Genomic DNA, 24,163 nt, shown 5'->3' on the forward strand with positions numbered 1-24,163 from the left:
GCAGCCCCAGGAGGGCGAGGAAGCTGCCCAGCAGGCAGAGTTGGTATGGGAACAGTTCTCCACTGAGCTGGCTGAATTTTTTCCTCTGTAGTCTCTGTCCTTTTAAGAAACAGAAGCTAGATGTCTATCAGCCAGTGCTGGTTAGGATCTTCTCTTAATGCTGGAAGAAATCTAGGTCATAGGAGATGACTGAGACTAGCAGGATAGTTTAGAGCATTGCTGCTTGGAGATGTGAGGCTGGGACTTTGGCTCGCACAGCACAGGGACTCCTGAGGGTGCTGTTCAGCTTGGAGCAAGAAGCTGTAGAAATACAAATGACAGATTGCTCGAAAATGAATTTTTTGTGCCACATCTTTATTCTGATTTGTGCCTTTCTGCTGTAGTTAAGAATCTTTCAAAGGCTGGGGCTGTGCAGACAGAGTAACCAAGCACAGTAAAACCCAGTGCTGTGCACTGGAGATACATTATTCTGCTGTGGAATAAAGCAGCTAGTTTTCTTTAAGCCTGAACTGCACAATTATCGGAGAATTCAATTAAACAGTCGCGTCATTCTCGTGAGCAGATAAAGCCAGATCCTCACTCTGACTCCAATGTGCTCATCTGAACCACAGGACCTGTTCTTATCAAAGAGAGCAGCTGACACCCCCCAGCCTCAGCCTTGGACTCTGTAGCAGGGATGCTTCAGCAGCAGCAAACATCACTGCAGTCCTCAGATCACCACTCCTGTGAGCCACTTGGCATCTCCTGCAAGTGTGAGAAATGTTGTATTCAGGGCATTATGTGAAATTTTTGCAGCAATACTGAATTACTGGGAGCTTCACCTAGGTAATGGGAAGAACTGCCCTGTGGGAACAGTGCAGCTACCACCTGTGCATTTACCTGTGCCACTAAACCAGAGGTATTCTGTGCCTGAAGCTTTGGAAAGACTTGTGGGGCTCTGGGCTGTTTCTGTCCCCAGCCCCTACTCCCGAGGGTCTCCATAGCCAGGTGCTGCCAGAGTGTCCGAACACCCCACTACACCTGTGCAGCAGTACTGAGTGTTGCACTCTGGTGGGTTGTTGCTCCATGGTTCGCCACATTCTGGTCTCACTGGCATGGGGCTATTTGCTGCCACTCAGCCCTGCTTGCCCTGCCCTCAGCCCTTGGCCAAGGTGAAGACGTGGCACTCTTGCGGTACCTTTATATATCCTTTTTCATTTAAAAAAAAAAAAAAAATCTGCAAAGTGGTTTGTTAGGGACTAGCCATTTGTGACAGTAAAAAGATGGATTTGTGAATTTACACAGCACTAGATTGTTGTTTTGGGGATCCTGTTTGTAGCACAGACTTTTTCTAAGAATTTGTGAATGCCTGTCTCAAGTTTTGTGGTTGGCTGGATTGTTTGTTTGTTTTTTTAATCTTAATAGTCCCTTTGTAACATTGGAAATGTTCCTCTCCTTTTCTCCATCTTGTCTGACTGAAGCCTTTCCAGGCATAAGTTGTCTTATACAGCATACTCAGAACATAGCACCAAGGAGTTATGGTTGGGATTAAGGAATACTGATATGTCTGCATTATAAATAAAATTCAATTAAGAGAAAGCAACCTCACTGTGAAAATCAGACTTCTATCTAAAACTCTTTACTGGCTCAGAATGCAATGTGAATCTGAAGTTACAAAAAAAAAAAAAAGATTAAAGGAAATGTTATGGTCTCTTCTCAGAGCCTATGTGTTTTCCTTCCATTTCTGATTGTGCTTTGATCCTATTTTGTAGGAAAGCTAAGTATTTGCAAATCTGGGTGATGTCAGTTGGAGACACAGAAGTTCAGAGCACCTGAGTATCAACCCTTTATCTCTGTTATCTGTACTCCTCCCTCAGCTCCCCCAGGCCAGTTAGCTATTTTTGTTTGGCACTTTAACATAGCAACGGATCAGAGAAAAATATTATTATGAAAAGGAAAAGCTCGTAGACAGATGTCATTTCTTGAAGGAAATGTTCATTTCTTTTTAAAAATCACTGGCTGCATCTTTTTGAAAATCACTGATTAGAGTCCCTGCTGACATAATGCTCCCAGCAGGTACAGAGCTGTTGATTGAAGGACTTCATGCTAATAGATCTCTACCAAACAGAAGATATTTCTGATTTCAACAGGCTTTGTATTATCAGTGGCTAAAGTGCTGCTATTCACACAGTACTAAACTGTTTATGGTTTGACATTTGAGCTGATTACAGGTAGCTTAGAGAAGTATTTCCAAGTTGTTTCTGTTTTGCAGTGCAGAGAACCATTTTCTATTGCTGGCAAGATTATGTAAAAAGTAATGTGCAGTCAGGAAGAGATCTACAATACCAGATAATGCTTTTATCTTGAAGGAACTCAGAGGTAGATAGAGAAGTAAGTCAGATATTTAAATAAACCCTGGTCCAATGAGGTAGTCTGAGATGGGGAAGTTTGCCCCTACCTCACACTCTTACTAATAGTCAGTCAGTTCTCAGCTGCAGCCTCCTTTTCTGGTCAAAACTCCTGAGAACTGAGCTGCCTTCAGCTGTGCTCAGTAGCTCCCCAGGACTAACAGAGGTGGCAACTGCAAAACCATGGGAGTAGGAATTGAGAGGACACTGTAATAGTTGCATGTTCTTTCCTCCTCCTGCTTGCCATAAACAATATGCATTCAGCAAATCCAGAACCAGCCTGTCGCTGTCATTAAGCAGAGCAATATGGAGCAAGTGTTTTTTCTGCTCATGGTAGATGTCGGAAAGGAAGATCAAGGAAGATACAGCAGGGCTAGAAAAGTCATCACTACAGTTAGGGACTGGCCCTTGACAAGAGGCAAGTTTAGCATGGTATCAGCATGAGTCTGGCTCTTGACTTTCTACGTGCACAAATACTGAAAATATACAAAAGGCAAAGCAAACATTAACAGAGATTTTCTTTTGCGTGTAGCACAAAATTGCCAAGCAAATATCACAGCCAATCTTCCATTCCTCATGTATAGGTGTTTCTTTATGACTGTGGATAGTAGCCAGCATTTCACAGTTGAAGTAACTGTTACATCAGGTTTGATGTTCTCCCCTCTTTCAGACCATTCACACGGTGACAAGTACTACCTGCAAAGCAGCCTGGACTGTATCGCAAAGATTGCCACCCCCCACTGTATCATATTAATGAACCTGTACAACTAAAAATAATTGCGAATGCAAATTTGGTAAAAGGAGTTTAATAGGGAAATTTCATGATTGCACTAGAGAAGCTGTGGTTTAGCACTAAGACAGGTCTGATTGCTTGAGCATGTGGGTGCTATGGTAACTCAGTTTCTTCACCATTTGGAAGCACTTAAGCTCTAAACCACAGTATGCTGCACCCTCTTCCTTTTGAGCAGGGTTCTGTAGAAGAAAAACAGAAGTAAACAGCATGAGAGAAACCACAGAGCAGCAAAGGCGTCGTTAGCTGTAGTGGAACTGTAGTGGGTTACTGTAGTTAAAATCCTCTTATGAAGACTGAGGATGTCATTTAAAGTGCAATGCAATTGATAGAAATACCTTCCTTCTGCCTGCTAAATACACAATATTCCCGGATATTTATTTTAAGTTTGCAAGAACTGTGTACATGGCAAAAAGTATTTGAGTTGCTGCTTTTAGTTTTTGTTCTACTTCAGGTTCATGGTTTTGAGAAATTCTAGGTGTCATCGATAACAAATGTTGTTACCACAAAATTAAGATTTCTTGATGGAAATTTATGGTTTTCTCTGTGGTTTTATTTTTCTCTGGAAAAATTACACTCTTAAATTTATTTTGCAAAAACAGAATCAGAAAATTAATTTTTTTCAATTGTCAGAAATATTTCATTTGATTTCAGGTTAGTTGAGAAAAAAACCCCAAAACAGTATTTTTCTTGTGCTTCTCTTCTTATTCGTTCCTTAGGACAGTGTCTGTATGTTAGCAGAAGTTATGCTTGGTATTCATTTGCTTTAGCTAATGAATGTTGACAAACTTTGATGTTTGTACTTCCTCTTCTTTCCTGGGCCTGCAACATTGTGTTCCTCCTTGTACCTGCCAGCTATAAATTCTTCTTAATTCCATCTCTTTCTTCTGGCTGCTGCCCTTGTACTTGATTTCTGGTTAATTTGAATTTTCTTGCCTTCTCCAATGCTGTAAATGCTGCTTAATAGTTATAGTTGACTCTGAAATTGAGAAGGAGAGTGAGTGAGTCCTGGAAGCTGGATAGCAGGGAGAGGGTCATAGATGTTGGGAACCAATAACAAGCATTCATTTCAAAGGTCAATTTTCATTAAAAAATAAAACCACATCCTATCATATTTAGCTGTAGTGTAGGCCTGTGCTTATTCCTGCGATGTGGTTTGCAGGAAGACTACGCCTTCCACAGTGCAATTCAGGTCTGAGCACTGCTAGGTGTCTTGGGAACGAAAAAGCCTTTGGTTCCCCAGATGTATACTTTCACCACAGATTAAAGGTAGTGGGAAAGAGTGTCAGGATCAGGCTCTTGGGCGATGATTGCAATGTGTTAAGGAGCCACTATGGGAGGGGGGGAGGGGGCAATTGTTGGTGAACTTGTATAAAAGGACGTATTTTGAGAAATTCGATGGAAATTCAAATGGAAGCAATTTTAATTATAATTTTGGAGAGTCAGAATGAAAGTTACATCCTGATGCCAAAAGGAAAAAATTGGCATTTTTCAATCAAGACATTTTAGAATTTCTGTTAAATTAAAATTTACAGTTTCAACTTTTTATCCCTAATTTCTGGTGAAAAGAAATATTGTAAATATTACCTGTGGGAATAGAAATTCTAATATTTTTTAGTTTTAATTGTCAGCTATAGTAAATATATAGCATGCCTATGATTGCTGTAGGGCTATGAAAATTTGTACCAATTAGTTTATGGATTACTTTGAAGTGATTTCATGGCTGCATCTTCAATGACCGAAACTGTAGGCGTGTTTTTTAGGAGCCTCCGAAATGTCCCAGTTACCTGAGAAGTTTCTACATGTTCAGCTCAGATGAGTAATTTGTTTTTTGGCTCAGAGCACACAAAATTTCACATATTTTTAATGTGAACTTTATATGGCATTCTTTTAATCAATTTTCAAACAGCAGCAGTTTGTCCAGTAACTGGGAACAGGGTTTGTTTGTTTGTTTTGTTTTGTTTTTTTTCCCTAGAGTTAGTGATAAAAAATAAAGGGTAATTCTGCAGTCTGTGATTATGAAAGCACTTCAGCACACATGATCCTACCTATAAAATTTGAGGGGTCCTCTGTGGTATAGAATTACTCAGATGTTTAAGTGTTTGCTAGCCTATTCATAGGTCTGTCCAGATTTATTTATAAAGTATATTTATAAAGCAATAGATACCTTTATTTCATGTTTGCAGCAAAAAGAAGCAGTAACATCTCTGGCCCTGATGCTCATTTACTTTAAGATCCCTTTAGCTGGTTCTGGCAGCACGAGGGAGCCTTAAAGTAGGTGTGAATTACATCCTATCCCACTTGAAGTTTAAAAATAAATCAAAGAAGGGCGGCTGGCAGCATTTTGTAAGGCTCCTTGCCTTACTCACCCTTCACCTCCCACCAGGAACTGTTCTTTTTTTTGCAATTTAGTTTTGGCTTGCAGTGGAGCTGACTAATGTCTGTGCTGTTTGCTAGAAGACCCCCTCAAAGAGCTTTACTCCATCTGAACAAGTAGACCACATCCTGTTGCTTTCTGTGCAGACGTGAAGAGCCCTGACCCTGCTGAAGCGGTGCCGTTCAGCTGTAAAAAGAGGCAAGATGGAATCTGGACCTACCTACGCTAGCTGCTTTGTGTAAAGTGCCGCTTGGTGGGGATTGCTGTGGTCTGTCCAATGTGCCGAAGGGTGGAGAGATCCTGGGAAAATGGTGGCAGCTCTGCAGAATCACTAAGCATTTTTCCTGGCAGAAAAACCTGGCTGCCAATGGTTTTGCAGACATGAGGCTGAGAGGAAGGGTTACTTCCTCTGCTCCCCCCCAGGTCTGGCAAAGAGATGCAGAGTACAGCTGGATGTGAAGAGCCAACTGGTATGGTACCACGCTAGATAAAACGCCAAATGCACTATTAGCAGAAAGGGATCTTCCTTTCCACGTTTCTCTATGCTGTGTGTGTCAAGGAATGCAATACTGCAGCACTCCTGTGCTCAGAGGGGCAGCCTGAGGTACTGGCATGCCCGCGCAGTCCCCTGCCCGGCCCAGTACAAGTATAAAACCAAGTCCATTTTACCCACTGTGCAAATTAAGCAGCAGAATGGAGTTAAAAGGCATGTTCCCTGTCATCAACTAATTTATTTTTGCCCATCTAAACATGATAATGTTTTTAGGCTCTTAATGCAGATTCAACAGTATCTCCATCTTATCAGTTGGAGTTTTCTTTAATAACACATGTGCACAGGAAATGTGTGCTGGTGCTTCCTTCTGCTCGAGAAGATCAGACCCTGGACTTACTTGGAACACAGTGTCTTTTAACATATCTTAGGTCTGAGTTGTCTACTGTTGAGTCATTTGGTCCTGCCAAGTGGAAAGCATTTTCACTTTATTCTGTCTTTCCTGAGAGGACAGCAGTGAGCAGTAACTTCTTATATGGATGTGACCACAGGTCACTGCAGCAAGTGCAGAGTCACTACTGCAGCGACAATATAGCAGCTTCTGTACCTCCAGATGTGACCTGTACAGCCTGCTGTCCTTGGGGTTTGAAGTGTTTGGCTTTTTTTTTGTGGCCTGGTTTCTTTCACAGTTTTTCCATTTACTCTTCTTGTTGAACATAAAAGGTTTCTTCAAAATACAGTAGTCCCATGTTTCACTCCCAGGGCCTATATGTCTTTGAGCTTTCAGGAGAAAGGGTGGTCAGCTTATCCATTTTAGGTGTATTTTGTTAACAGCCTGTCATTCCATCTAAAACCTTTCTTGCAAGCAGCAGCTGCACTCTGTCTGCCAGCTGGTAGCCAGAGAGGACGGGGAACGTAAGCAGTTAGCCAAGCTCCCGTCTCCCCATGGGATGTGCCAGTGTATCTTTTTGCAGGGCACCCCACTAAGGTCAAATCCACTCAAATGTTACTGATGGGTTGCGAATCTTTCAGGTAAATCAGCAGGAACCAACTGGTGGCCAAATCAAGAGAAGGAAAAGGGAAGCTTAGAAAAGATCCTTCAGTAGTAGGAACTCTTTGTACACTTTAATTCTTCCATTTGGGTTATCTGAGCATATCCTATGCATATTATCCTAAAAATGTCTTATGGCTGGATGCAGTTTAAGATTTAAGAAAAGGTTTGGGATAGTTCCTGTTTAAATCAGACCAACTTGCTTAGTTTGGTAATCATCAGGTTTTCATACTGCAAAGCATGTTTTTGGGGGGTTGGACATCCTTATTAAGTTTTAAAGATACTCTTAGATTTCAGCCTGCAAGATTCCAGAGATATGTTTTAGAATATAAACATGAGCAGACAGTTTTGACTTTTGGGTTAACTTTGTTAACCTGAGGTTAGCTCAGACGTATTTGTTAGCTGTGGGACATTTTGGGAAGAATAAATTAATTGTAGCAATATGCCTATTAGTATTGGAGTAACACAGTCTGGTGTGTTGGGATCCTCCTGTAATTTCCTTCAAGTAAGTATCTCAGTAAGATTATATGGGGAAAGGTATCTGCTCTGCTGCGAGGAGTTTTTTAGTGTTCTGGTGCCACCTATTGAATTCTTTTCAACTGTGTCCTATTCCATTGCTATAATAAACCATACAATAGAATAGAATGATAGAAGAGCAAGACACCTTTAAAATGCTTAGAACAACATAAAACTGCCATGAAATTCTGTTAAAATGCCAGTGCTTATTTGGAGGGAAAAAAGGGCGATCTAGGACTATTATTTTCCAAACTATTTTAAGAAGCGATCTGCTCTGATGCTGGCCTGAGCAGGGCAGTTGGACTAGACAATCTCTTGAGGTCACTTCCAACCTCGAGTTCTCTGACTGTGTGTAACATTTAGCATCTGTCACCATGAGTGAGCGATAAGCCTCATGCTATATTTAAGCTAGTATAATTATTCCTAACTTTACAAGGGAGAGGATGGGGAAAATGACTTTCACAGGAATCTTAAGGAGGTGAATGAGGCAACCAGAAATAAACCACTGTGACAACCTTATGAGCCCTCTTTTGCTCCTATTATCTTACTTCGCTTGGAGGAAGGAATCTTGAAGCATATGTTTTTGTCTCCATCATGTTTGCATTAGAGATCGGTAAATACCTTGAAAAGTATCTCTAAATGTTACAGTAATTTCTGAGCAGAGTTTAATTTAGGACTTTTTCTGTAACTCCTTTTATTCTTTTCTTGGAAACAGTTGTTTAAGTGAATGTGGATCTGTGTAGATCTGTAGATCTGCCTATGTTGTTTTGTGTCAGAGATGAGAGACATGGTTTTGACCCTGGCACTTGAACAGGACAACAGAGCATATATCCTTCATAACTATTGCAGATTTTCACATAAGCTTGGATTTTTGTTTTAAAGGTTGAAGAAGTTTATTTTCAAAGGAGTAGAGCTATAACAGTTGTGAAGTACCATGTAGGGAAGCTAAAGTAACATGGAAATTATAAACAGTGAAGTACTATCTGAAAAACAAACATGCCAAAAAAAAAAAAAAAAATCCAGGAAAGAAATATAGTGGGAAAGAATTAGTAGAAAAAGGGAGAGAAAAGAAGAGCCGAATGGGCTGATGAAAGTTTCCGGACAGTCACAGCAAGGAATTTGTGATCAAGTGGAAGTTTGTTCCTTACTGAAAGGATAGCAGGCTGTGTTAGAAACAGATGTCCTGAGGGAACAGGCATGCTTTCAAGATGGCTTTCAATATTCTTATGTCAAAGTGGAAGCTTCTAATCCTCAAAATGAGTAAAAGATTGTGATGAGAACAAACTCATGGTTCCAGCCATTGTTATTTGTTTTTGTCTCTTTCTCACAAGAGAAATTTTACATTACACAAATACAAAATGTTTTGGGTCAGGATTTCAAAGCAGAGTGTAAAAATGAGGCTTGTTTTTATAGGTGTGGAAAGATCATAGCTCCCAGCTCAAGTCAGGATGTAATTTATAACCTGGAGATAAGAGTTATTTGGAGAGATTCTTAAATATTAGTAGGATGGTCCAGGAAGGGCACTGCCATTTAGAAATTAATATTAAGGAAAGTAAACAGCTTTCAGGAGTGCCAAGGCTTGGCTTTTCAGCTCTTGTATAGCGAGGATTAGAGAGAGGTAGGTTTTTTTCTTGGCAGCAGAATTAGTGCCGGTATCTCTTCTTAGCAATAAAGTCACTCTGCATTCAGCAAAAAGTCACCCTCTATTTGTTGATATTGCTGATACTTGTATACGCTGCTGTGTGATGATGTGAAAAACTTTGAGGGTTTTAGCTTTTGGTATTGCAAAACACATTGTTAAACCTGAAAACGTTTAAATATCCTCCAGTCAAATCTGTCCTGAGAAACATGGTTCAGAGAAAGCCATACAAACCATTGGCCTTTTTCTACTATAGATGAACTACTCACCTCCATGCATTGCTCACCTGGTGATATCTTTTCCCCACTGTACAACAGGAGATGAAAATATGGCGAACGCCAGCTCTCCTTCCCCTGTGTCACCTCCACCTGCACGCTCCACATCACTCTCACCTCCAGGCACCACTGAAGGTAACAGTGAATTCAGGACTGTGGCATTGCTGCTGCTCTTCTGTTTTAGCTGAACTGGCATCTACTTCTATCATACATTGGTTAACTGCATCGCTGTTAAAGCAATCTGGTCATTTTTGCTGTCTGAGGGCAATTATATTACAGCACCATTTTTTAATGTGATGAGGACATACTTAGTTTTTTTATTTTAATTAAATCAAAGATGGGGATTTGAAACACACTTTTCCAAGAAAGCGATTAGAATTCAAGCTATACCATACTGTTGTTAGGAGTTTATGTTTTCCTTATGGACATCCCTTCCCCTTGAGCTCTCAGATGAGAGTTTCATGCTGAGCTGTCACAGTGGCACTTTCCTGCCGTTCATGTAGAGCTGCTCGGGCACCGTGGCAGTGTGTGATGACTGGGGGAAGAGGGTCCTTCCTGGGTCAACACCACAAACCAAAATCACCCCAATCGGTCTGGGCTTTTTGCAAGCTGCACAGTAATTCACCCTCTTCAGCTGGTGTTTTCAAACACCTGAAATGAGTGCATTCCCCACACCTTGCTAAAGGATGACCAAATCTCTTTGCCACAAAGGCATCCCAGACAAATTGGTGGGAATTTGTAATTAGTGGTCTTGCAGACCTAATCGCAAACAATCCTCTTGAAATAAATCTAAGCAGATGTGTTGCACTGACTGTGCAGGACGTGGAGAACAATGCAAACTTGTTCTTTTTGCCAGTGCTGGAGGGAAAAATATAATTCAGAGAGCAGCTGCAGCCTTTCTGCTTGCAAAGAGCCTCTCGCTTTCGTGCATTACTCACCTGATGATATTTTTTCCCCACTGTGCAGCAGGAGATGCAAATATGGCGAACGCCAGCTCTCCTTCCCCTGTGTCACCTCCACCTGCACGCTCCACATCACTCTCACCTCCAGGCACCACTGAAGGTAACAGTGAATTCAGGACTGTGGCATTGCTGCTGCTCTTCTGTTTTAGCTGAACTGGCATCTACTTCTATCATACATTGGTTAACTGCATCGCCGTTAAAGCAATCTGGTCATTTTTGCTGTCTGAGGGCAATTATATTACAGCACTATTTTTTAATGTAATGAGGACATACTTAGTTTTTTTATTTTAATTAAATCAAGGATGGGGATTTGAAACACACTTTTCCAAGAAAGCGATTAGAATTCAAGCTATACCATACTGTTGTTAGGAGTTTATGTTTTCCTTATGGACATCCCTTCCCCTTGAGCTCTCAGATGAGAGTTTCATGCTGAGCTGTCACAGTGGCACTTTCCTGCCGTTCATGTAGAGCTGCTCGGGCACCGTGGCAGTGTGTGATGACTGGGGGAAGAGGGTCCTTCCTGGGTCAACACCACAAACCAAAACCACCACAAACCAAAATCACCCCAATCAGTCTGGGCTTTTTGCAAGCTGCACAGTAATTCACCCTCTTCAGCTGGTGTTTTCAAACACCTGAAATGAGTGCATTCCCCACACCTTGCTAAAGGATGACCAAATCTCTTTGCCACAAAGGCATCCCAGACAAATTGGTGGGAATTTGTAATTAGTGGTCTTGCAGACCTAATCGCAAACAATCCTCTTGAAATAAATCTAAGCAGATGTGTTGCACTGACTGTGCAGGACGTGGAGAACAATGCAAACTTGTTCTTTTTGCCAGTGCTGGAGGGAAAAATATAATTCAGAGAGCAGCTGCAGCCTTTCTGCTTGCAAAGAGCCTCTCGCTTTCGTGCATTACTCACCTGATGATATTTTTTCCCCACTGTGCAGCAGGAGATGCAAATCTGGCGAACGCCAGCTCTCCTTCCCCTGTGTCACCTCCACCTGCACGCTCCACATCACTCTCACCTCCAGGCACCACTGAAGGTAATGGTGAATTTGGGACCGTGGCATTGCTGCTCTTCTCCTGTTCCAGCTGACCTGACGTTCAGCACAGTCTTCCTGATACTGTCTCCACCCCTCGGGCTGCACAGCACGCACTCCTGGCTCAAGGAAAAGTGATTTTTAGTGTGGACAATATCAGTCCACATACCATATGCTTGATATTTTGGGGGTCTGGTTGTTGCTACATGCCACTAAATATTATTTAAGAATGTGTAATTCTCTGAGGAAAGCTCAGCTGATAGCTGGGAGGAAAGAATGTTTCTTTTTATATTTTTGATGTATGATTGGGTTTAATTCCTTGAAAGTTTTATTTACACTTTGTCTTTCTGTTTTTAAGGATTTGATTCAGCAACGACTGCATCTGGTAAGAAACTTTTAATTTACATGACAGAACTGCATTGATGTTTTTTTCTGATCATTTCTTCTTTCCTTTTCCTGTGCACAGTTATCTCACAGAATGTGTAACGCCTTTTCATTCAGCCCAATGAAATGAAATATGCTGTCTTAAGAGGCAAGAATATCAGACAAGTCTGGTTTTGAGTCATAAATTTGAGTATATTTTAAAACACAGCATGAAAGAGGTGCAGTCAGCGCCAGAAAGGATTATACTTACTGGATGTTCAGCTGACATCTGTTGGACCCCTAACATTTTAAGTGTTCGGTGTGCCTTTGTTTACTAACAAAGTGAGAGTGCCTCAGTACGAGAACGCTCTGGCACAGCAGTCCTGTGTCGTGTGCAGCTTTGTGTCCCACCTTAACCGGGCAGCCTCTGAAGCATTAATGAAACTGCTGTACCTCTCACCACAGGTGTCTCTCCTGCAGACAGCACATACTTCTCCACGCACGCAGGCTCTGTCCCTGCCACGGGACTCAGCAACCCACCACGCAGCAGCTCTGCCGCCCTCACCACACGCACTCCCATTGCCTTCAAGAATGCTTCATCAGGTTTGCTGGCTTCCTTTAGATGCCACTCACTGCTCTCCGAACTGTAGGGGAAAACTATATAATTTAGCCTCAGGGTAGCCTTTTCCAGCTTATGATTCATCAAATAGAAAAGGTAATCTGCAATGTGGTGTAGTGGCAATACCAGAATTATTTCCGGGATCTGGTCGGTATCTGATGGTCAAGTTTGTAGTCATCACAGTAGTATCAAAATGCCAGCTACTGTCAACGAGGCTGTTACCAAAGCAAGAGCAATAAGAATGGACCTAAAAGAGAATGTAGAAACCTGTCAGTGGTTTATAAGCAGGGAGATAAATACTGAGATATAGTAAGTAACATAGTGAGCAAGGTATGAGATCTGGCAAATGAACAGTACTGGAGTGCTTGCTTCTGAAAGAGCACAAGCACTATTCATAATTGTGTTTTACTGTAAGAACACAGCAAAATGTTTTAGCTTTTCCCAGTTCAGTTATTAATGCCATTTTTATGTTGGCTCCATCCCGGATTATGCCTAAATAATAACAAAAAAAATTAAAAAAAAAATTGTCCTTGTACATTGCAAAATTCATTAGTAAATGGTATATTCCTAAAAGCTTGCTTTCTATTTAAATCTGTTTTATTGGATATATTAACATGATTTTTCTTTCAACGCTCTTCTCTAAATTACAAAAATCCTGGAAGGAAAAAAAAGCGGACAAGGGCTGTAGTACAAGACATTTCTGATGACATAGCCATATGAAATAATGAGTTTTACTTTTTAATGCTGATATGCTGTTTACTTCCTTACAGATGATTACAATTCAACATCCTTGCACAGCACCATCTCACCAGACAGCATGCCAGCAAGCACTGGGATCATCTCCAATCCCACAATAGGTGACAAACTTGCACACAGTTATCACAATTATGATACTGCAAGTACAGAAAATATGTTAGAATGAGGGAATCAGTTTTGAATTTCTTTTATCAAAATTAAGCATACAAATTAGGCATACAACTGCATTAAACCTAAAAAGTCTTCTTAGGAATCTTAATACTATTTTAAGATACCAGATTTGCTACTTGTCAAGCAAGTGAAAAATAGAAATTATTTCCACACAGTGGCATAGTAGGAGGGCAAATCTGTCAATTACTGTGTCAGTACTCCTCTTGATATTCACAGAAATTTGCCCAAGCAGCAAAAAAAGTATGAATACATCCACAGATCTGTTTGCTGCTCTGTTTTTTTGGTGGCTTCCCTTTTGTTTCACTCAGCATTAACATTTTCTTGGGATCTAATACTGCAAGCACTTACACGCATTGTTATTGCAATTGGGCTGTAAAGAATTACTCAGGTCAGTAAAATATATGTGTGCTTGAGCAAAGTACATCCAGGAGTTGGACTCTTACCATCTTTATAACTGCCCTTCACATAGCTGTAGGCTCCTGTCAGCTCTTTGACAGACTGAGCTTAGCTTTTACTCGTGGGTCTTCTGCCCTGAACTGTCTTGGTAACTCTCCACTGGACCCTTTCAGTTTGCCCTCTCATTAGGGGCACTACTCAGCCAGATAACTCCCAGCCTGGAGGGATACAAATCTAGGGTCTGTCTTTTGTGAAAAAACTAGATATCAGTCTCTTTGGGTAATACTTATACCTTAGTATATATTAAGTAATTGTTTTCAGGATGAAGTTCTTTGCTCAAGCTTCCGTACAGGTTTTCTAAGTACCAGCTCATAATTTCTTTTGGGTGTTTTAGTGTAAAAATAACTGTAAAATGACCTGTACTGTTGCATAAATCTCTTTCCAAAGGTAAGAGCAGCTGTGCAAAAAGTAGGTAAATTTTGTTTCTTTAGCGACGTTGGATACTGTTCAGTTAGCCATTCTACAGGATAGGTATCCTGGGAAACTGCTATACCTTATCATACCACTATGGGAATGTGTGATTTTGGAATATTCTTGTGTAACTTAGTATGCAGAAATATTATTAATAACCAGTTTGATTTGTAGTCAGTGATGTCATTGGAAAATGATGAAAGACACGTGATCCCTAAAATAACTAGTTTAAAAATGGGGTTATACGTAGCTGATGTTTTCTTCCCTTTTTCAAATGTAAGTGGAGTGCTGAATACAATTATTGTATTGAATGAAGAGTTTTGGGCAGTACCCGTCACCCTCCTCCAGTGCTCTGTGAAAAAAATCCAAACCTGCTGAGCTACACCTTCATTTTGTTTTCTTTTCTTACAGCAACTCCCACAGTGGCATCTCAAGAACCTTGTGGTAAGAACCAAACCCCTTATTTTTCTCAGTCCTGAAATTTGACCAAATCAGTAAACTCAAATACAGAAAACTGATCAGTAAAATTGATCAGCATCTCAGGTTATTTTATAAACTGTCTTCCAATTCTGGAAGAGTAGGATTACAGTTATTAACATTTCTGGTCATCTTATCTTTTAAATTGCCCTGCACTAGGCTGTTGGTATCATGGCTGCAAAAAATACCTGCCTTTATTCCATGAGGCCTTCTCTAACTTCTCCCCACCCTGCTGATAATCACAATCTGCAAACTGCAATTCATAACTAAAGTAAAACTAAAGTTTGGACACTAGTTTATCTCTCTTCAGAATTAGAGAGCTCTCCCCTCTAATTTTCAGGAATAGACAATAATAATAATTTATGAGATGGTTATGAAATGTTTTGAATAAGAAAATTTGAAATTTCTGTTCAAACAAATGATTCAATGTGTCAAAACAAAGTATTTCACTTTGAACTGAAATTTTAAAAACAAATCTGGTTCTGGAATGTTATGGAATGTTCATATTTTTAATTTTTTAGTTTTCCTAACTAGAGAATTATTTAAAAGAATATTTTCCTAAGGATACCTTCTGTTTTGACTAAGCAATTTTGTAAAGTAAAATATAAATAAAAAATAAAAAAAAAGAATAAGGAGCAGCTAATTTTGCTATATTTCTGATTCTTAAAACACATATGGTGCTGGGAGTGCCATAAAACTTTTTTTTTTTTTTAAATTGTCATAAAATCATTGTTTGCTATTTTATCTTTTTCCTTTAGATGATAGTGTTGAACACAGCATAGGAAGCGTATACAAAAAGAATAACACGGCTGAAGTTATACTGAGAAATCTCACAAAAACTAGAAGATATTCTATTTTGGAGGCTAACAAGAAGTTATTTTCATTTACAAATTGTGACACCTATACAGTAAACCTTCAGAGATGCATGAGATATACAATTGAAGTTGAAAATTGCACATACAAAAAATTTACTATTCTGCCTGGTAGGTATAGAAGTGGTTTAGTGGGGTTTGTTTGTTTGCGTTTGGTGCTTTTCTTTGTTGGTTGTTGGGTTTTTTTTTTTCCCCACATGCAATAATTCACCTTTCCTGGATTTTTTAGTCTATTCCTGTCTCTTTTCAGAGAATCGGACAGAAGGTTTTCATACTTTGTGCTTGGTTTGCAAGAGATTCTGCATTTTGAAGTGGCACCTTAAAACTTCTCAGTAATTTCTTAAAGTAGGATGTAAAAAAATATAATTTTTCTCATTGTAAAGTAAAAAAGGGAACTTTAACCACCCTGGCCATATGCAGCATGGTTAGCAATAGCAAGACCAGCCAGCACTTGAAAGCTACTATTTATGCTGGATGTTTTGTTCACTAAAGAGATTTTTGGATTAAAAGTTTCATTTATTATTTGAACGCCAACATTGTCTTTATCTCACGTAGGCTTTTTCAATTTTTACTTTACATTTCTTGTTAAATTCTTTGTATATTATTCTGTGCAAATTGTATCTTCATATTGCAGAACAAGTCAACAAATATAAAAGAACAAATTGCTATTTAAAGAATCAATATAGTCAATGTCACTGTGACATATAATATGAATCCTTTTCAGCTGGCAGCAATAATACTTTCAACGTTGTGGATACAAGCAACACATCTGCAACGGTATGTTGGGAAGAGTCATTTGCCTGTGCTAATGTGACTGTGAGCTGTCAAGGTAAGACATTTCAAAGATATTTTAAAAGTTGATTATTTATTTCTTTATTTTTAAAAGCAATGTTGATGAAGTCTTTTGATGAGACACTGGCAGATTTAAATTAATTGTGCCAGTTTGAGGATTTGTTCAGAATTTCTGGGATTACCAGGTTGGGGACTACCGCCCCCATGCACTGCAGATCTGGGGAAAGTTCAAACCCAGAGAGCTTAATTCCTGAGTTTACCAGCTTCACAAATTGCAGACTTGTGAAGATTTTGAGGTCCTGCTTGATCATCTGAAGGTGAGTTGAGAGTTTGGAAATCATGTGATCTGTGGGTCTGCTGTGAGCTGATCCTTTGCAGACTACCCAGGCAGTTGGCTCTGCAGGCTCCTGGATGGTGAGAGTCCAGGCTCTCTGCTCTTGGAGCTGGCCAGGCTTAGGAGACACTGGCTCAAAGGCAGCTGGTGTGTTAGGGAAGATATGGATGCTGAGTGTCCTCATGTGACCCAGAAAAATGCATGAGGAATGTCCACGGCTGGGGATTTCACATTTCGGGGAGTTGAAAAGCTAAGAAGCTGCTCAAGAGTTCTGCCAGATTCCCATGAAATGTTTTGATTTCTGTGGGAAAACTGTTTTATTAGAAAGTCAAATCACGTGAGCTTTACTGATGAAAAGTAAAGATCTATGCAAACTAAGTTAGTATAAAAGAACCTAAAACCTAGGTATTGGATGAGGTTGTACGCTTTTCTGTTTGGAATATTATGATAGTTTATTACCAGTTATATTGAATAAATATGGTAGAGAAAATCCCACTTAAAATGATACTATGTACTTTTGGAGTTGTGAAAAATATTGATAAAACTCTTTTTGTGTCTATAGGTTTACAAAAGGTTACAATATTAAATAAAACTTGTCAATGCCTGAACAGTTTATCACCCAACCATAAGTACAACTGCCATGGTACCATAAATGTTTTTGAAAATGAGGTTGCCACCCAAAACTTCAGCATAGAAACAGATTATGGTGGTAAGTGTAATGATTATTTTTGGTTTATGTTCCACATATTTCTGGAAAACTGTACTATGAATCCCACCATCTGTGTTTCCTGAGGTTGAAGATGTATTTTAAGCAGCATGCTCAGCCACTCTCAGGTTCTCCTCCAGCTCCTCCTGCCTGGTCTCCTGCCCTTGTGGTTCTTGCCTGCAGTTGCAGTCTTCCTTTCCCTCCTCAGCCCCAGTCTCAGTCTTCCAGTCAGATGCCTTCCTCTCCTTCTCTCAAAGACTGTGACTTTTTTTTTCTTTTGAGGGTGAGAACATGGCCAAATGTAAGGAAGTTTGAATGAAGAAAAAAAAAAAAGTGCAGGCCTAGTCAACACAAGTGTTAAATAGGTGATTTGAAGAAAGATGTGATAGAATAATTGCAAAGAATGTCTCCAGATAAAATGATGTGCCTTTCCAAAACATTGTCCTTGGAAACAGCTTAGCTTTTTTTCTGAATTAAAAAGGATATCAACCTAAATCAAATAACCTGCAAATAAAAATTCAGGCCAAATATTTAAAGTCTGTTAAAATTATAAAGAAATCAAAACAATGTATAATATTTGGAAATGTTGGACAATTTTAGTAATATGTGATATTGCTCTATTCACTTTGTCCTGAATTAAATAAATTTATGAAATTAATATGATGCTTTTACATATACTCAGTTTATACTTATGTATAATTTCTTTGAACAAAATAGACTACAAAAAATATTACATATTGTTGGTATCTTGCTATAGGATCCAATGAAATTTAATTTAATCAAAGTAGGTAAAAAGAGGAATATTTTGCATTGTCATTCAAACATTTCCTTCCCTCTCCATTATTTTTCTTTTTCAACAGATCCAGAAGCAGTAGAAAACATTTCAGTAGCTGCTAAAGCCACAGAAGCATCAGTTTCATGGAAGCAACCTAGCAACATTTCAAAGGGTCCTATACATGACTATGAAGTGACATGCAATGGCACAGACACAAGTAAGTATATGCCCCTTTGGTACTGAATGACTCATTGCATGTTTTAATATTTACAGACCACCAAGCGTGATGCACTGTCAAACCATATTAGAATCTCTGCAAACCGTGTAGATTTTTTTGTTTTGTTTTGTTGGTACAAACGTTTAAGTTTCTTTCCTTTGAGGTTGTTCCAGTTGAACCATGTGGTTATTCAGTTTACCATTTCAGGACACAAGTCTGTCACCCTTCAGTTCTCATGCTTCTTGTATTAAGAATAAGTTATGACAAGATCTCCAGTTTTCTGATCAGTTTGTAGCATGATACTCTGTCTCAGAAAATGCTGCCATAGCTGGTTAATATATTCTCTGAGAAGACAGGGACCTGCCTTCTGAGTAACAACAATGTATGTAAAAGTCAGGGGTCCTAAGTATGGCAGTTAACATATACATGTTTAGATAGGTAAAGCCAGGTGGTTGTCTTCTACGAAATGGTCACTCCTTTCAGATATGCTGGTTTAGGCCACCTTCCATTTATGTGGGTAAGTCTGTATCCATTATACTGGAACCATGTTTTCCAGGTGTGAGCTTTTCTTCAAAACAAGGACTGGAAAATGATGTTTTGAAAATGAAGAGCCTGATACATGATTCCAGGAAATATATGTCAGATTTAAGCTAGTCTTGGGTTAATTCATTCTTTTTCTGTTCACATACTGCATGTTTTGTAAACCTGGACTGCTACAGGAACCAAAGGCCGTCGTGCTCGTGTGCTCCACAGATACAAATAATCTCTCCCATTCTTCATGCCCCTAATCTGACCACTACCCAGAATGGTGGCAGCCCCATGCGCCAGTTTTTGTGTTTGGTCTGGCTTGGCCAGTGTAGGAGACCAACGTAGTATGCTGGGGGCATGGGGAGGTCACATCTGAAGCAAACAGAAGAAAACATGGAAAGGCCGTTGCTCTCCAGTTCCCCAAGCCATCAAAGCCCCAGCTGTGGTGTGGGTAATAGCTTCACTTGTGCTGCTTCTCATGCAATTCCTTTCTGTCCTGCTTGCCACTATGACACTCTCGTGTCATACCAGAACAGACTTGTGCAGAGTGACTTTTGACATCTGTCTACTAATCCCTTCCCAAGCTGAACACAGAAGAAAGTATCAGCCTCTCTTTATCAATGTGCTTTAAGTTAGTTTTTAATTACACCTATTTAAATGACATGTAAGTAAAAAACAAACCAGACCAAACCCTCAAATTTCTACCTTTTTGATTGGGGAATATTTTTCTTCCTCTTCCTGAGCCTTCACTTAGTATTAGTAGGCAAAACACACCAACCAAGTACAAGATAATTAAAATAGAAGTACACATGACAGTGGTTCAGGTAGCTCTGATGAGGTGTAAGAGTTCCTGTTCTCCTAACATAAATTTCATTAATTTAATTAATTTCATTTTTCATTTTGTCTTAAAGGAACTGTCAACACAACTAATGTTACTTTCTCTGGATTAGAACCTTTTTCCAATGGTTCTGTAACTGTGACTCCACGTACAAAGAGCAAATATAGTGAGATAATGTTTACAGGAAAACCTGTGCAACATAGCTTTGAAACAGCACCAGCAGGTAAGTCTCTTGTTTGTTGTTACAAACAAGGCTGATACTAACACAGGGAATATGTACTTTCTTATGATGCTTCGTTATATTTTACATATGTTACTATTAGCCAAGAAACCGATTTAACGTTGAAAGAATTTTATTGACATTTATATCATTAGTGTTTCTTTTATAATTACTTAATGTTAATCTATTTTTAAATATGCATTTATTATTAGTATTCTTATATGCATTAGATTTTTAAAAAATTCTGCATTCATTTAAAATCCCTGATAAGATTTTAGAAAGCATTATGTCCCAATCTAAAGAAAATATTCAAATGAAACAAAAAGAGATTTTTGTTTATAACCTTATATAAACATTTGTTTTTTTCTTTGTGGCATGAAAGCTACAAAGACGTGCAGAATGTACCTTCTGTTCTGTAGCTGCCTGTTTGCTCAAAGCAGACCTGCATTACCCAGGCTATGCCAATACTGATGTCTGTACCAGGTTTCGGTTAGTTTGGATGTACACGTACGTACACAGTCGGCTTCTAAGACTCCACCTTAGGTTAAAGCCAAATGTGTGCCAACACTTGTGCTGTCAGAAAGGTCTGTGCACCTTTTTGGGTGGTTCTGCTTCTTTGTTTGCCATACATGTTCAATTGATAGAACTACAAGAAAAGCTAAAAAAACCCCAAAACCCAACAGACTGCAGGTATTTTCCTGATGCGGACAAGTTGTAATAGAGATGCAGTCCTTTCTATTTTGTTGTTTGGTTTTTTTTTTCCTTTCAATCTTCAGATGTAGGGCCTCATACTGTTTTAATTCCTTCTTAGAGAAAAAAACAAAACAAAACAAAAACCAGCTAAAACCACCCCAAAAATTCCATGTTTATTTAATTTCTTCCAGTACTTTCTAAGCTCTATTTCCACCACCTCCAGACTCAGCTAATATAGAGATAGGGCTATAGTCAAACTATGATGTTTTATACCTGGTAAGCTACTAAATTAATATATCCTTTAATTTCACTGAATAAGCAAAACATTTTTTTAAGTGAAAAATAAAATATTATTTTTGTGCTAGTGATGTGATGATAAAGTGGTGACTTCCCCCCCCCAATAGCAGGAATAGTTAAAATGTTTGTTGCTTTTAGCACTCCTGAAAAGTATGTAGAAATAGATATATATAAAAACATTAAATCTGACTGCTGTATTTATTAAATGTGTTTCTGTAGAGCTTTGGGAAATACAGGGGCTTCTGGCAGACTATTGTTTTGAATTTGAATCCTATCCCTCTGTGGAATATACAGAGCTTTTGTATCCAGTTTTATAGACAATCCCTGAAAACATTGGAGTATCCCTATTACTCTGGGTCATTGAACTAATGAATTTTAATTTATAGTTGGAAGAATACAGGGATCAAAATTATCACCTGAAGCCCAATAGAAAAAAAAAAAGCTGATAGATTGATCGATTGATAACGTAAACCGTTTGATCTGAGACATAACTGTAACAAATTGCAAAATGTCTTTAATTTTTAGACAGCCCTAATTTGAGCATGATCATGATTTTTCTCTCTATGATAATTTAGTTTGAGCATATTATATATTGGAGCCCCGACTTTCTGGGGCTCCACTCATATTTTAATAACTCATGTGAAGATTATGGTCCACAATATAAGTTTATGGGTCTGGGAAAAAACCTCAGTTCCCATAGTTTTTGAGAAAATAACAAGTTGATTGCCTTCATGAATTAATAGTATTTATTAAACTTTCTCCAACTGTTACAACAGTTGATAACAAGATCAAGCAGATGGTGCAAGAGGTTTATGGCTTCTTGAACAAGAGAATATATCAGTAGAGCACAACTCCTTGGAAGCAGAAAAAAAAGGACATTTTTTTATAAAATTCTTTTTTCACCTTCAGCACATTGTCTCTAGAAATACTTTCTCCTTTCACAGCTCTTTCAGTAGTATACTGAATAGGAATCTAACAAATCTGCCCTGTGGATAAAAATGAGCAGATACGTCATAACTGCACACTCAGTCAAGTAAAATATCCTGCCACTCCCCACACGGGATATTTAATCTGCTCATAAAGCCTCACACATCTTAGTTCTTCATATGAAGAAAAAAGGAACTGCCTTTTTTTTTTTTTTTATATGCTAACTTGCAAATTGAAGTGATTTTGAAGAAAATTTCCATGGTGGTTTCTACTGAAATGTGGCTAATGGAGCTGCCTTATGCAAAAGTTTATTTACTTTCTGAAAGGTTTTATAAGCTCTCAATGAAAGGTCTCTTGGACTGTGCCCCCAGTCTGAAACCCATTTGCTGTGACATACAAAATTAGAGTTAGAAAACACAGATTAAGCTCAACAGATTCCTTATCATTAAGAAGTAAAAAGTTTTTATGGTTTTAGGCCAGCTTTAAGACAATGTGACACTTTAAGCAAAAGGATACTATTCCAAATATTAAAATATACTAGTAACTCCTGCTAGGAAATTTCATTTACAGGAGTTTTGAAACATACGCTCACACAGAAAACTCTTTGTTCCTCTGTCTTGTCTATTGTCCCATGTTCCTCAAATGAGAAAGTGATGTCAGATGCAAGAGAGAGTTGCTATCATATTATCTTTGCAGCCTGACAGTAGAGCTCTGATCTTCACAGCCTTTTCAGTTATACTTCACATATTTTCCAGTTCGGATAAGCCTGTGGTTAATTGAAAATTCATTTTATTTATCTTAAATTGGGACTGAAATTTTTAAGGAAGAAAATGTGTGAAATTATTAAGAGAGAAGATAACAAACAGGCATGAACACATACAGCTGTTGAAATGATGAGACTAAAATCAGTAACATTTCTTTTGTGAACAGCACCAGACCCAGTGACTAATGTTAATGCAACATTGACAGCTGATAATGCTGTCCAAATTGACTGCAAACATCAAAAAGTGTATGGACCAAAACTTACATTTGAATTGACTTGGGAAAATGAAAATATCTCCCGTAACGACTGTAAATTTGAAAAAGAAAATCTCTCCTACTTGACAAACTATACATTTTCGGTAAGTAGGCTTATTAAATTAAATATATCAATTATTGCTATATTTTCAGTGTTTAAGCATATTATACTTGGTTTTAGGAAAAAAGGCAAATATGGTGGCAGAGGATGGATCGTGTAGGCCACAGGTGTAAAGAAGTAGCTATTAGTTCGGAACTAAGATCCATACATGCCTAGCCTATCAGTCCCTTGTGTGCTATTCCACATGGGTTCTGACAGCAGGAAAAATACAGGCTGAATAGATTGTTTTTACTTGGGACAGAGAAAAATTCGGGGTTTGCATAAGTTTTAAAATAGTTTAAGTCTAACTGATATTTCAGTGTTTAAAATATATTTCATTTAATGAATGTGTGACAGTCATTTCAATCAGAGGATAAATATGGGATTTAAGTCTTGAGATAATTGCTCAGAAATCAATTGTTCAGAACTTTTCGCTGTGAAGATTTTTGTTGCTACAGGGAGTAAATGTAAAGCAGTTCAGATCCTTTTACGTGTCCTTACATCAGCCTTTTGCAAGCCAGTCCTTGTTTCCAGACAAAATACATCATCCTCTGTTTACAGGCTTCACTTTCCTGAAGGCCTCCTGCTATTTTCTCTTCTTTCAGGCATTTAACCTTTTTGGCATTTGTTGCTTGCAAATCCAATTGTGTTGTGTGATCCCCTTAATGTGGCCAGTAGGAATATTTTTTTATATCCTGATAGCTTCTCTCCATAAAGTTTAGGTAAGAAAATAACCAGTAGGAATGACAGAGTTTTATTACTTTTAGGAACCAGTTTCACTCTTTTTCTGCAATCTTGTCCTCTTTTCCCTGTCTCTTCCTGAGGAAATGCGTGTCAGAGAACTTGAGTAGTCTAGGTTTTGTTCCGATGCTTTGTATTTTTCTGACAGATTCTGCTCAGAAAGCTTTAGATTCAGAAAATACAGATGAGGTCCTGTAGGAGCAAAAGATGCTCGCATTGTTCCCGTAGTAAAAGACCCCTGGGCTCTTGTAAGCTTTTTGTACGCCACTTGGCAGTGAACAGTTTGCCTTACAGAAGAAATTGGCTTCTGCTTGGCTCTAAACCCT

At 38.8% G+C, this 24,163-nt stretch overlaps 1 protein-coding gene across 11 annotated transcripts in view; it reads left to right on the forward strand.

The window, feature by feature from the left end:
* PTPRC (protein tyrosine phosphatase receptor type C) overlaps positions 1–24,163 on the forward strand; it is a 77,481-nt gene that overhangs the window by 36,738 nt on the left and 16,580 nt on the right. For 2 of the 11 annotated variants that reach the window (XM_054833353.1, XM_054833354.1), the window contains exons 3-15: positions 9,568–9,660; positions 10,492–10,587; positions 11,435–11,530; positions 11,886–11,912; positions 12,356–12,493; positions 13,280–13,366; positions 14,715–14,747; positions 15,539–15,763; positions 16,377–16,481; positions 17,341–17,487; positions 18,345–18,476; positions 19,916–20,065; positions 22,910–23,100. In XM_054833353.1, coding sequence (XP_054689328.1) covers positions 9,568–9,660; positions 10,492–10,587; positions 11,435–11,530; positions 11,886–11,912; positions 12,356–12,493; positions 13,280–13,366; positions 14,715–14,747; positions 15,539–15,763; positions 16,377–16,481; positions 17,341–17,487; positions 18,345–18,476; positions 19,916–20,065; positions 22,910–23,100 — 1,520 coding nt within the window. The remainder of the gene's footprint in view (positions 1–9,567; positions 9,661–10,491; positions 10,588–11,434; positions 11,531–11,885; positions 11,913–12,355; positions 12,494–13,279; positions 13,367–14,714; positions 14,748–15,538; positions 15,764–16,376; positions 16,482–17,340; positions 17,488–18,344; positions 18,477–19,915; positions 20,066–22,909; positions 23,101–24,163) is intronic. The other 9 variants (XM_054833357.1, XM_054833356.1, XM_054833360.1 and 6 more) reach the window with 9 other exon arrangements.

Source organism: Grus americana, chromosome 8, assembly GCF_028858705.1.
Source record: "Grus americana isolate bGruAme1 chromosome 8, bGruAme1.mat, whole genome shotgun sequence".
Lineage (NCBI taxonomy): Eukaryota > Metazoa > Chordata > Aves > Gruiformes > Gruidae > Grus > Grus americana.